Genomic DNA, 13,845 nt, shown 5'->3' with positions numbered 1-13,845 from the left:
AGCTTAATAGCATCGTTCGCAGACGTTTCTGCTTGTTAAAAGGGAGAATCAACTTTTTAGCGTCACTCGTTGCCATGGTTACGATTAGTTGTCCAGGGGACAAAAGTTAATTGAAATACTGATTTTATGGTACTTAAATGTATTAAACTTGCGTTTTTGTGGTCGTTATAGCCAATGTCCATAATGGGCCCTCTACTAAGCATGATAATAGAACGGCATACAACGTCTCTTCAAACAAACTATGCCACTGTTGTCCCTTGGACAACGGGACAGGATAACAAAACAAAAAAAGTTGATTCACCCAAAAATTAATTTAATAAATATATAGTTATTGACAGTGTAATTACTTTCGCCATCATAAAACCGCAGATAACGCCGGCATAAATGCATTTATATTCATTCGCCATTTGAATTTACTTCAAGCTGTCACAGAGTAAGCTTACGAATAATAATCCAAAATGCATACATGTGCAACCAAGTGGCAAAAAGTAAAGTAATAAATTATAAATTTTTAACAAAATTACCTTGTTAATTGTTCTGAATGTATCATCTTTATGAACCTATACAACTACCTATACAAATAGTTAGTAGTCATTTATTTGGCACCCTGGAGCGTACGGCTACAAATATCCCTGTGAACGTCACAAGCCTCAGATATTTAAGGCGATGTTAAATTAATAACAGCGGCGTGGGTTCGAAAATATTTTATGTGTAGATGTGAGTCAAATAAGGACACAGGACACAAATTTTCAGTACTTTATGTGCAGTCGTCTTGCAATCATGAAGCTTCGAATTTAACGAAGTTATGAAACTAGAACTATTTGTGAATTAATTACTAAATGTACTCTACAAAACAACCAATCTTATCGATATTCTATAACAGCACCTCACATTTGGGAACAGTATATATGTACTGTCAAACAATAATAGAATGCTGCTGGTCTACCGAGACACCAGCAGCCACGCCGTTTGTACTTGCTTGACGAAATTAGTACTTGCATATATATTTATAGTTGTATGGTAACAAAATCTAAAGGTAATTTTAGAAATTTGATAATTAATTTTTATTCTGAAACCTTTCACCCTATATTTACTATATTAACTCTTTCTCAAATTATCAGTCACTAAGCAAACCTCTTAGGTAAAAATGTAACATTTTCTTAAATATTTTTAAAGTTGTTAATATCAGGGCTCAGATTTCAAACAACCGGGTATTATGAGTACATTTAATACCCTTCCAAATGGTATACGTCTCGAATTGATCAGTAAAATAGAACCGGAACAATAATGAAAAAACCAACGATGGCCGGCTGCCATTTATATGACGGTGCGCAGTGCCCATGCTAAAAAAATTCATCATTACTTGGTTATGTAATATCATACACCAATATAACTTATACATTTAGAAAGCTAATTAAATTTACCGTATATTTTATACTGACATTAATGCGGCAAACTTATAATTTAATGAGTTAAAAGCATGTTTTTTCAGTACTTATGCAATCCATGCATGGTAAAAAATCATATATTTTCAAATATTTTGTAAACGACTATAGATATGACTACGGTTATTTAAAAATACTAATAGTACGTTTAATGTTCCTTCAAACAACACATCACACAAATCGATCAGTAAAATGGAACACAAGAAATAACGGAATGTTGTCGAAGGTCGGCCGCCACTTATGTGACGGTGCGTAGCGTAGTGACCCATGCTGAATAAAATTCATCATTACTTGGTTATGTAATATAATACACCAATAAAACTGATATATTTGGGAAGCTATACCGTATATTTTGTAATAACATTAATTGCGGTAAACTTATAATGTAATGAGTTAGAAGCATGTTTTTCAGTACTTATGCCATCCATGCATAGTAAAAAATCATATATTTTCAAATATTTTGTAAACGACTACAGTTATGACTACGGTTATTAACAAGCAATAATAGTACGTTTAATTATCTTTCAAACGACACCTCACACGAACCGGAGATAACGAGGAACACATCCATACAAGATTTAGGTATTTAGAAGAGATGTCTACGAAAATCATGAAGGAGACGACTTGTGGTTAATTTGACTATAGACTTTTTATTTTAAAAGGATTTTTAAAACTTTACTCACCCTCGCGTTTTTTCAATCTATCATCCTATTATGCTATTTCTTATTTGCCGCACTATTTAAGAATAGTTGCTTTATCAAAATAAATGACTGTCAACTTGTATATATTCTATTTTTTAAACCATAGTCTTTTTATAATATATATAAATACAGCGCAGTTAGTTTAGGCTGTAATTAACACAATTTCATAGGTTTCATAAAAAATGGACGACTTTTATTTTTTCATATAAAATAATTCAGCAAGCAATGTATCACTACTTTGTTTTAACTCAAAACGTCTCATTAATGACGCGACGTCACAACTGTCACAAGTGATCATGATGTAGGTACATTGCCTAATACATTGCCGCTCGAAAGAAATGCAAATATTAATTATGCTCTGGTAGTGAACACTAAACTATAACAATCTTTCAGAATTGTTTTATTGCACTAAAACCTACGTCTAGTTTAGGTTTGAGATTATATTAAAAATACATACTGTGTATAGAACACACCCACGATTCAGGAACAACTGTGCTCATCACATAAATATATCCCCTTGCCAGAGTTCGAATCTATTACCATATTCTTAGGCACAGTCACTATTACCGACACTGGGCCAGACCGATAGTGTACCTTTATGAAATTCTTTTCTTAGGATATTTGATAATCTTGCTTTTTAGAAGTAACATTCAGGATAAAGACCCGGGATGAAGCGGTACTGAAGCGGGCATTGGACACGATCGATTTGCATGGCGGAGGTGACTGTCCGGAGATGGCTCTGGGTGGCATTAAGATGGGGCTAGAAGAGAGTCGACCCGGCTCCTATATTTACTTGTTTACTGACGCCTCGGCGAAGGACTACAAAAGATATAAAGAGATAAAGACTTTTAGCCAGGAGAAACAGAGTGAGGTAAAAATATCGATAAAATTATATTTTTATAAAGTAAATGAAATTTGGTCCATTTGTATCGAGATTTTCGTAAACTACCAATTTTCATCCATTTACGAATTACGAATGTAAAATCCTTTATCTTATTTTTCAATTTATCATCAATCATATTCAGTTAAATCTGATGTTTGAAAAATGGTGTTTTAAATCCTTTCTAGAATACGATATCGTTATTAAGAATGCTTACGTTTTTTTTTTCTTTAAAAAAATCTAAAAGTTGAAAATCTCAAACCATTTTGAGACATCCTTATTAAAAGTATTAAAACCGTAACTTAACTTGATGAAGGATCTAGATATTGACGTTTTTATTTGCTCCGAACCATACTGTTCTACCTTAGAGATGGCTAGGGGGCGCCATAAGCCTTCAGTAGGAGATGCATATACTTGGAAAAATTCGACCAATGCTGCCGTGACCCCAGTGGACGAGTGGCTCAGGCACCTGCCGCGATAGCAGAAGACGCTGGTTCGATTCCAGCCTGGGGCACTGGAGGCCTTGGTCACTTTTTCTTAGTATATGACATTTATTTCAGTTTATAATTTATATAGTTGTTTCTACTTGAAATAAAAAACAAATTAAAATATTTTCTAAAAATAATTTAATTTGTTCTAATACTTCTAGTAGTACGAATATAAGTTGTTTAATTTAAGTGTATCTTCATAAATTATAAGTGCTCTTACTTATAGCTCATATCTTTTTTCTTTTTTAAATTATTCCATATTGTAATGTCGTGTATCACTCGTGGATTTATCGCGACCTTTATTACCAACATTCCAGCGCAGGTTACACACAATAATCTATTTGTCTCCAGACCATTATTATCCTCGAGCTGGGTGGGAAGCGATTCAAATTATGAAAAACCCTAGACTCAGACCAAGATAAGTCGACAGCGATTTTGGCAGCCCAAACAGTGCAAATGTTATTTTAAACGTCAAACTTTCGTAAAATTATGACGTTTACTTAACACTTGCACAGGCTGGGCTATCAAAATTGCTGCCAACTTATCTTGATCTGACTCTAGAAATTTTCACGAGAGAGATGGTTTTAACTTGTCGCCAACTTGTGGAACTGTGATTGAGTGCGCGGATGTAGGGAGTGTTGCGTGTCGGACTATTGACAATTATTTCGATTTATACGTTATATTTTTTATTGTTCGCGCGAACATCAACACATATTATGAAATTATTTGGATTTTGGAAATGGTGATAATCCGCAAATTGTGCATTATCACGCCATTTTTGGTCGCTATTCGGCGTGCCCTCCCTAGACCTTTAATTTTTTTTTTATGACACTAACAAAAAAAATATTTTGACACAAAAAAAGTTCTGTTTAGATTCAATCGGTCAGTAATCGTCGTTGCGATTTTTACTGATAGCTTATACCACACAGCAGTAGTTTTTTAAATTTCCTGAGCCTTTCTAAGTTTCCAAAGAGTAGGTATTCACTCCGTGCACAACTGTGGCACCGTCCTAGTGGGTGTGGGACGTATTCCTTATTTGACAGTTGGCAGGTGCAAAGTATTACGAAAATGTGATCCCACGATAGTTCATATTTTCACCACGCCGTGCATTGACATCGCTTGTGTATCCTCCACCACCAACTTCGCACATAGCCAATAGATTTCGACGAAGCTTATTCACGCACCTGTGTGCGTAAAGATAGCACCATCTTAGTAGAACTCATTAATGGAGCTAACGTTTTAAGGCTTTTATTGGGTATATTGCCATTTTAATTATCTTTGAAACATACCGTCCTGAAAACATTGAAAGAAAAATTAAACCTCACAAATACGAATATATTTTCAGATTTTCTTTGTCCTAACTGGAGATTGCGATGACATTTCTCAGCCGACGTTCAAGGTTTACGACGCATTAGCGTCAGCGAGTAATGGACAAGTATTGAGGGTTACAAAAGCAGAAGTTCAACAGGTACCTCAATTAAGGTTAACATGAAGAAGACAGGCATATAAAGCTTTTTGGTTGGTCCCTATGGCAGGAACCCTCGTATTTATATAAGTACAGGGTTGGGCAAATGAGAGTGATGATACACTTTCATTTTAAATTTTACTTTTATGATATAAGTGCATAAATTATTAAATATTTTTTCATAAATATATTATTTAGGGTTGGCAATTGTATACGGAAGATAATTTCTGCCAAATCTCTACCTCTAGCAGCAAGCAATTGTTTTTCAAATGTTTGTGTTGTTTAAAACACGTTGTTTGCTCGATTAATTTCGAGAAACAGTGATTGGTATCCAAATTTCGCAGCTCCAGACTTATTTCTGTGGGGCTATCTAAAATTACGTGTCTATGCTAACAAGCTAATGAAATTTAACCAGTTAAAACCGACCATCCGACACAAATTCACTAAGATAACGCCTAAAGTGTGTGAAAATATGCTGAAAATTGCGATGATAAGGGCTCACATTTGCCTGCTGTTAGACATTTGTCAGACATTATGTTCCGCGTGTATTTCCCAACCCTGAATAATATATTTTTAAAACAATACTTATTAATCTATGAACTTCATATAGTAAAAATTTAAAAACAAAATGTATACTTCTTATTTGCCCACCCTTATACACAGTCTGAAAGTAAGAGCTTCGTTCCATCTGCTCCACCATCATTAAGTGGAGTATATGTACAAAGGCAAGGGTTAGAAACGATGAAAGAGCTTGTACACGATCTTACCTCATAAACGGTCTTCTCGACTTTGACCTTATATCACTATTACAAATCTATATCTCAAATGGTTAAAAAATCCTGGCCTTCAGGATAATTTGATAAATCGAGAGGGTGGTTGAAGTAATCCTTCTGTGTTTTTATTCTATTTTAGTTGCTCGAGTACGTGAAAGAAACCATTATGGGAGAGAGGGTAGTGATTTCATCTACAAACGTCCCTGCTGGCGCATGGAAGGAAGTTAAAGTAAATACCTATAACCTAATTACAGTTAAAGTTAAGTCCGAATTATTTACAGCAAAAATTTCAAGAGGAGTTTAAAGCAAAATTGTCTTCTTCTTATTGCCCCGGCTTATTGACATGGCTCTTGGGAGCCAGGGATCCGCTTGGCAGCAAAAAAACACGAAAACAAGTCTATTTTTGATTTATTTTCACTTATGCGAAAATAAATGAAAAATAGCGAGCTGCAAAAGTATACCCGCTTTATAATAATAAATTCATTTATTTACGACCAACTTCGATCAATTTGTGTTACTGACAGTTTTTATCTTAAGGCTAATGTTGGTATTTGACGACCGGTCTGGCCTAGTGGGTAGTGACCCTGCCTACGAAGCCGATGGTCCCGGTTTCAAATCCTGGTAAGGGCATTTATTCGTGTGATGAGCATGGATATTTGTTCCTGAGTCATGGGTGTTTTCTATGTATTTAAGTATTTATAAATATTCATATATTATATATATCGTTGTCTAAGTACCCGCAACACAAGCCTTATAGAGTTTACCGTGGGACTTAGTCAATTTGTGTAATAATGTCCTATAATATTTATTTATTTATTTAGTATATGCATAATTATTGACGACCCAGCTTACTGTATACAATTGTTGTTTCTAAATAAATAAATAAGCAGATTTTCTCAAAAACCAGCTTAAAGAAAATCCGCCTATCTACTTATTCCTGCGGACATGGATCATGCTGCAGTTATTTATATACAGGCCATCAACCCTGTCCGCAATCATGGTCAGGATGCTATTGGAGCTGGTCCGTATTCTGCGCACCAGTGATGTGGCTCGTTTGCGCATCGTGGTGTAGAAGCAGTCTACCCGTGCTTCTGCGAACATCCCTGACGCGCTACAGAATCTGGGCAACCCCATCAGTACCCTGTACGCGTTGTTATATTGATTCCGCAGAGCGTTGTACCGTTTATACGTATAGTCCGCCCACAGGCTGCTTGTGTAGAAACTAGTACAGTAGACTCTGAACATACTGACTTTGACTTCTTCAGCAAACCTGCGGGATATCATATTCGCTCTGACGGACAATGCTCTACGCTCGCGCTCAATATCGGCATCATCGTTAAGGTCAGCGTTCACCAAATGTCCTAAATATTTAAATTTGTCAACGATTTTTAGCGGTTGACCATTTGATTTAACTCGTGGAAACGCTGGCGGGAATTTACCCTTGACCTAAAAAATAACGCATTCGCACTTGCTGGCATTGTACGGTCAAGGAATTTAATTTCAGTACCATTTCGTACCTTGTCACAGTGACAAACAACATGAAACTCGCATGAGACCTCATACCATTGTCGCTGTGACAAGGTACGAAATGGGTCACAAATTAAATTCTTTGACTGTACTTAGACCAACCCAAGGCTCGCCGCGTATCGTTTAGCGAGCCCACACGACGAGGCGCTGAGCAGCACCATATCGTTTATGAATGAATCCCATCATAAAGTGGGTGTGGACTTTTGCAGCTGTGTGTACTCCGTTTTAATATTAAGTAAGTAGTGATGTACCCAAGAGACATTTTAAACAGAAGTATTCACATATTATTATTTACTAAAGCTTTATAATTACCTCCGACGTTTCGACGACGCCATTGCCCCCGTGGACCCCGCGGTGTCGGGGAAAGACTCTCCGAGAAGTAAATAATAAGATGAGGGATAAATCATTACAGTTCTGTACTAAGGAAAGGCGCTTATTACCGTGCTATTTAGGAAGTTTTCGAATGACTCCAAAAAATTAAGGATATCAAAGCTCAACGACCGAGTATATTTTTTCACACACACACACACACACACACACTAATAAGGGCTTGTGCACAAATCACGCGAGGTGTGATAGGGGGGAGGGGGGTCACGAAAAAATCACGACAGATCACGTTGGGGGAGGGGGGTATAAGGAAACCTCACGCGTATTTTTTTATAGTGAAGTAAACCAAGAAAAAATATCTACCACATAATTTTTCTCGGTTTCGTTAAACATAAATCTTCACTTGGCAGTTCAATATAGCGAGTAAAAACAAGATTTACTCTATACAAGTCTATTTATAGGTTGAATGAAAATATAAAATAAAAATACACGTGAGGTTTTGTGGGGGAGGGGGGTTAGCCAAGAACCTCACCAAATATCACCAAGGGGGAGGGGGGGTCAAAAAAGTAGCCGAAAAAACCTCGCGTGATTTGTGCACAAGCCCTAAGTCCGTTAGTAAACTAAATAAACTTTGTCTGTGTAAAATATTTTTTTAGGAAATCGATCGGATTGCTTATAAAATGCGTATTTTAAAATACCACAGTGATGGGCGCCGAATTTGACATCCACGGTAATAGGCTCCTTTATCTTACATATTTCTGTACACTCCTAAACTGTAAATCATAATTTCAGTTCAATATCGATAAGCAGATAGAGTACGCAGTAGTATCAGCGTCTGGATCTAACGTGTCTCTAAAGATTTATGACCCGAAATCCGACTTAAAAACCGGCACGAATATTACATGGACGCAAAATGTTAAGGTAGGTAATGAGCTAGCTAAGTAATCATAGAAAAATGTGTAACAATAATTTCATTGTGCGAACTTTCAATTATTTCCTGCGGCTAAAAACACGATTTTTTTTGCCCTGAAGTCATCATCTTAATCTTCCTCGGATTTTCCCGGCATTTTTGCCACGGCTCATGGGAGCCTGGGGTCCGCTTGGCAACTAATTACAAGAATTGGCGTAGGCACTACTTTTTACGAAAGTGACTGCCATCTGACCTTCCAGCCCAGAAGTAACTAGGCCTTATTGGGGACTAATCCCAATCAAGTTACAAGCAAGTAAGTTACAAGTAAAACACTTGTTTAATGTCAAGGCATATATGAGTTTACGCTTAAAAAAAATTAATTTGATTTATTCAATAGCCGTTTAAAATAATTTCACACAATTTTCATCGTGGCTGAACGCCGCATGGGTCTGTGCCTTCGATGCCTAACCTGTCCACAAGAATTATTTTGCATATAATTTAGTTTTTTCTTCGCAAGTGTGATTAAAAACATTGTATGTAACTCCGGAGGTAAGAATATTGCAAACTCGAATATGCGGCGCCTGTCGTGAATTAACCCCCTCGCTTGCAAAAATGTTCTTACCTCCCTCGTTGCACAATGTACTATTTCTTTTGGTATTTAACATGTGACACGTTTATAATGCCAGATCCATTATCCATTCCAGATCACAAAAATTACAAATTTAGAGCTCGGCACGTACACAGCGAAAGTGAAAGGAAACTCCCATGTCAACATATTAGTGTTCGGGCGTACGGACTTCACGATCCAACATGGCTTCTCCACTGAAGTGGAACCCAACCTGAATGCTACTGACACACTACCCACCACAGGTACAGTCAAGGTTGCCAGAGCTCAACGAGATCGCGGAGTGTTAGGGTCGGCACCTGCTGGCGTACATAGGCTACGGAGACTGCTTACCATCAGGCATAGCATAAATATCTGTAGGTACTATTGATTAGCTAGAAATACCTGCACGAAAGTTAGTATCTTCTTAATTCTTTCCATCCTGTTACCTGTTACCCCCTGTAGGGCTCGAATCATTTTCTTCCACTGACTCCGGTCCTGGGCAGCTTAGGTAACCTCCTCCCACCCCATCCCCATTAGACCCAACTCTTGCTTCACGGAACAGCGCCAAGTAAAATTAAGGCGACCATGTTTCCGTTTTCCGCGCATCTTCCAGGTCAGGGCCACTTTGGATAGGTGGGTGTCAGGCTTCCTGAGGATATGCCCAATCCAATGCCATTTGCGCGCTTGGATCTCCTTGTGTACGGGTGCTTGAAAGTTAGTCTTAGCAGCGTAAATTATTTGCCTTTGTACTTTGTAACAGTATATTCTCTGAATTAAGCTGTCACGCCCTCGCCAGACAAAGAATGAAGGACTTTGGAACAGGCTACCTGGAATCGATTGAATTCAAAATGCTACCCATGAGCTCCATCATCCGGCACATAAAGATGGTCGAAAAAGCTCTTGAGCAGTTAACGGATCTTTCTTAAGGGAGTAATTGCACAAAAGAACCCTATGGGTTGAAGTGTAACCGCAAGGGCCCCCGAAAATCATAAGATAAGATATCAGTATATTATCTGAATTAAGCTTTTTGTATTTTTTAGTCCTCTGACCTAACGTTTTGGTACAGCTCAAAAGTAATCTGACTCTTTTACACTCATGAAATATACGTGATGGCTTCCCTTTTGAACACTTCAATTCTCTTTAAGCGTAAGCGTCATTCTAGATACGTGATACAACAGGAACGCTTGTGACATTAGAACGAAAGTGAACGTTCGCACGAAATCGCCTCTTCATACAAACGTAGTCCTCATTTTCCTTTCTGGATATTTACATTATTGAAAATATGTTGACACAAATAGATGTATATCAGCCACAGTTATGCCCCTTCGTTTAATTCTAAACATTAAATTTATATGCAGATAGTTTTTTGCTCCAATATAATTCTAATAATAATTTAAAAAAAAACAATTACATGCTTAATATAATATCCCTTCGCCCGCCAACATAACCGGAGTTAACATAATTTTGAACGAAGCTTTTTTACTTCTACGTCACTTGCTGCGATCAAGCATTTTCTTGCACTCATACGAAGATAATTACGATAAATTATTTTTTTACTCGTACGTAACTAATAAACCCCTATTACTTTACATGATACACCAATCTTCCTATTTCTGTAAAAATATTTTCCATAATGTGTATCCAGAGCAAAATGGGGATTACATTTTTATGAAGAAGCGGCCGTCCTCTTTCCTCGTAACTACATAGTGAATTCAAGACGAGTAGCAAAGTCAACCTAATATAAATTTTATTTCCCAACAGGAGTCGAAACACACTTGATGATATCCGTGCAAGGCAAGACGAACTCGACAGTCATCCGCGAGGTGGAGCTAGTGGACATGCGCGACCAGCTCGTCATGAGGCTGCCGCTGACACACGTGCATGGAAACGTTTACACGACCGACAAGTTTCTGCCGCCAAAAGACACCTTCAAGATCGCTGTACGTCTGCTGCTGCTGTCGTCACTTGAAGAGACCGCAGCAACCTCGGCCGAATTCACCTTCCCATGCAAACGGAGTTTCGTTCTCATTTTAAAACGATGTGTTGGATCGTAAATGAAACTTTGCATACAATAACATGAGGTATATCTATGCCTGTAATTAGCATATATACTTAGCTCCATATAAAACAAACGAAATAGAACAAAACAAAGTATTGTATTAAAAACTTAAATTCGTTGTATTCTTTTAACTATTGTATCTGAAGCATAAACTAATTACAGGCATAGATATGTCTATCTAAATCTAAATTACAGCGTAACTACGTTTGTATGGAGAACCAAGCTTGCTCCGAACTCTTATACCATACCGTAAAATTCTAATCTGAGCTAATTTTGCACCTACAGAGTGTAAAGTACCACTATAAATGTCGTTCTTTCATGTTTTCAATTTAATGTTTATGGTAACACTTTTACACTCTGTCACAACAGAATGCTGTGCAGAGTTGGTTGATCCGACTAATATTTCTTAAAGGAGTGAGACAACAATTTCGTACATGTTTGATATCCCTATTTATAATAACCTGCTCATCTATTCTTCGTATTCTATTGACATTAAAAGGTACATATATGTATTTATGATCTTCAGTATTGAGTCGTCGAGAAAGGGTACAACAAAAGTAATCTTGTACAGGTATAAGACCGTTAATATCATTTAAAATTTAACGATTTTTTTTTCAACATTATCTTTACCTGCGTCTGATTCCATACATTCATCAATTTTATCATTCGTTTCTTTTACGCCTATCTAAATTTAATATTAGTGCTATTATTAGTGTTGTTAGTGTTATTATTAGCGTGTGCGGTGTTAGCAGACAAATCTAGCAGTGTATTGTGGAAATTAGGCATAAGTCTACCAGACACATACTCCAACTAACCAGCCAAGTCTTTCGTACACATGTACATAAATATATCTCCGGCTTTTGCTATATACTATATATTAAAAAAAACAACAGTTATATCTACCTCAATAAACCTACTACATAATTATATTAATTGCATCATTTTGCAGATAGTTGCAACAGAGCAGAGCTCTGGGAGCACAATAAAACGCTCTGCGAAGACACCGGTGACATCAATTGAACCAGGTGACGTCATTTTAGAAATAAAATAGAATTAAATAGGAATATTAATTCGTATATATCATACTCATACTCATTTATTCATAAAGTCAATTTACATGTCAAAATAAAATTACTACTAGATTAAAGTTAAAACTTACTTACTAACTTAAAATTAAAATCTTATCTTAAACATATACGAAAAATGAAAGGCACAGAGAACAAAAATAAAGTGTGCATTACGAAATGAACACAAGTCAGCATAATGCTTTGAAACCAGTGCTGGTCTTCCCTAAGGCCCATTTAGATGATGCTACGATAGAACACAAAGATAAATTTTGAAATACCACATTAAAGACCCCCTGTTGACCTGTTGACTTTTGTATTAGTTCGAAATTTCCTGCTACCTAAAGGTTGTCTGGAAGAGATCGCTTTTTAGCGATAAGACCGCCTGTTGTTACCTGGTTCTATTTTCCTTTAAAATTCATTTGTAGTTTTACATGTATGTAAAATGTATAATTGTTGGTGCAATAAAGAATATTTACTTACTTAAAGATTATCACGCATATTGATACTAGGTATGATGTTAATGACAACAATTAGTAAGTGACAAGAAATACATATAAACAAAATAAGATCGAAAAGTAAAAATATAACACATGTGGAACTTCTTAAAATGGTGTAGAAGACTCGAAAAATTATATTCCTTTATCGACACAATTAAAATATGTACTTTACTTGCAGTGGCCCCAAAAATTGCGAAAATAGAAGACGTCATAAAGATAAAAGAAGGCGTATCGATCGACATACATTGCAGGTAAGAGCCTCAAGATCGGTTTCTAGTTTATGTTATCCGACATAATATCGTGAAGATCTTTATTTTAGATTAGGCTAAATTGCTTTCGTATGTCTATTCCAAATTTCTCGTCTAGACAACTTTCTCAACAAATTCTCGTGACATTTTGTGATCATATTTGAATATTTTTTGTAAATTCTTTTAAATTCAAAGCCGTTAAAATTGACGAGGTCTAAGGCACAGATCCACTAGTGTTGCCTTATAATAATAATAAACGTTTATTTATTCAAACAAGATCCACAAATTTGTTACGAGTAGTATTACCTAAAAACTATGTTAATATTCGTAACTCACTAATGACAACGTATTTTTAGTTAAGTGTTGCATTATTTATCAAGCACTCATTCCTTACAACTAAGCCTTCTGGAGGCTGATCGGGCTGTCACGTATTCTGTTCAGAAGCGATGCCATCTTTTTACGCAGCATAACACTGAAACTGTCTACGCGTGCTTCCGCGAACATGGTGGATGCACTGCAGAACCGTGACAGCCCTAGCAGCGCACTGAAAGAATCATTGTACTGGACGCGCAGAGAGCTGAGCGACCGTTGCATACAGATTACCCACAGTACAGCCGAGTACAGTGAAGTGCAATATGTTCTAAAGAGCGTGGTTTTGACTACAGCTGTACACCGCGCGAATCTGCGGGCCAGCATGTTCGCCAGCGTTCTGCGCTCCCGTTCTACATCTACATCATCTCTTAAATTATCTGTAATATACGTACAGTGGCCTAGATACTTATTAGACTGCCTTACTCTACTGAGTTTGTCTTAGTTTAAATATGAACATTTTGATATCAGCACATTTGTAT

The 13,845-nt window shown here is 36.7% G+C and overlaps 1 protein-coding gene across 2 annotated transcripts in view; it reads left to right on the top strand.

The window, feature by feature from the left end:
• Window positions 1-13,845, top strand: part of LOC133525145 (hemicentin-1-like) — a 38,157-nt gene that overhangs the window by 2,235 nt on the left and 22,077 nt on the right. For both annotated transcript variants that reach the window (XM_061861405.1, XM_061861404.1), the window contains exons 2-9: window positions 2,788-3,017; window positions 4,860-4,982; window positions 5,892-5,981; window positions 8,399-8,527; window positions 9,221-9,386; window positions 10,885-11,063; window positions 12,132-12,207; window positions 12,925-12,997. In XM_061861405.1, coding sequence (XP_061717389.1) covers window positions 2,788-3,017; window positions 4,860-4,982; window positions 5,892-5,981; window positions 8,399-8,527; window positions 9,221-9,386; window positions 10,885-11,063; window positions 12,132-12,207; window positions 12,925-12,997 — 1,066 coding nt within the window. The remainder of the gene's footprint in view (window positions 1-2,787; window positions 3,018-4,859; window positions 4,983-5,891; window positions 5,982-8,398; window positions 8,528-9,220; window positions 9,387-10,884; window positions 11,064-12,131; window positions 12,208-12,924; window positions 12,998-13,845) is intronic.

This window comes from Cydia pomonella, chromosome 14, assembly GCF_033807575.1.
Source record: "Cydia pomonella isolate Wapato2018A chromosome 14, ilCydPomo1, whole genome shotgun sequence".
NCBI classification, from domain to species: Eukaryota; Metazoa; Arthropoda; class Insecta; order Lepidoptera; family Tortricidae; genus Cydia; species Cydia pomonella.
The sequence above is the reverse complement of the archived record's forward strand: the minus strand, read 5'-3'. Positions and strand labels throughout refer to the sequence as shown.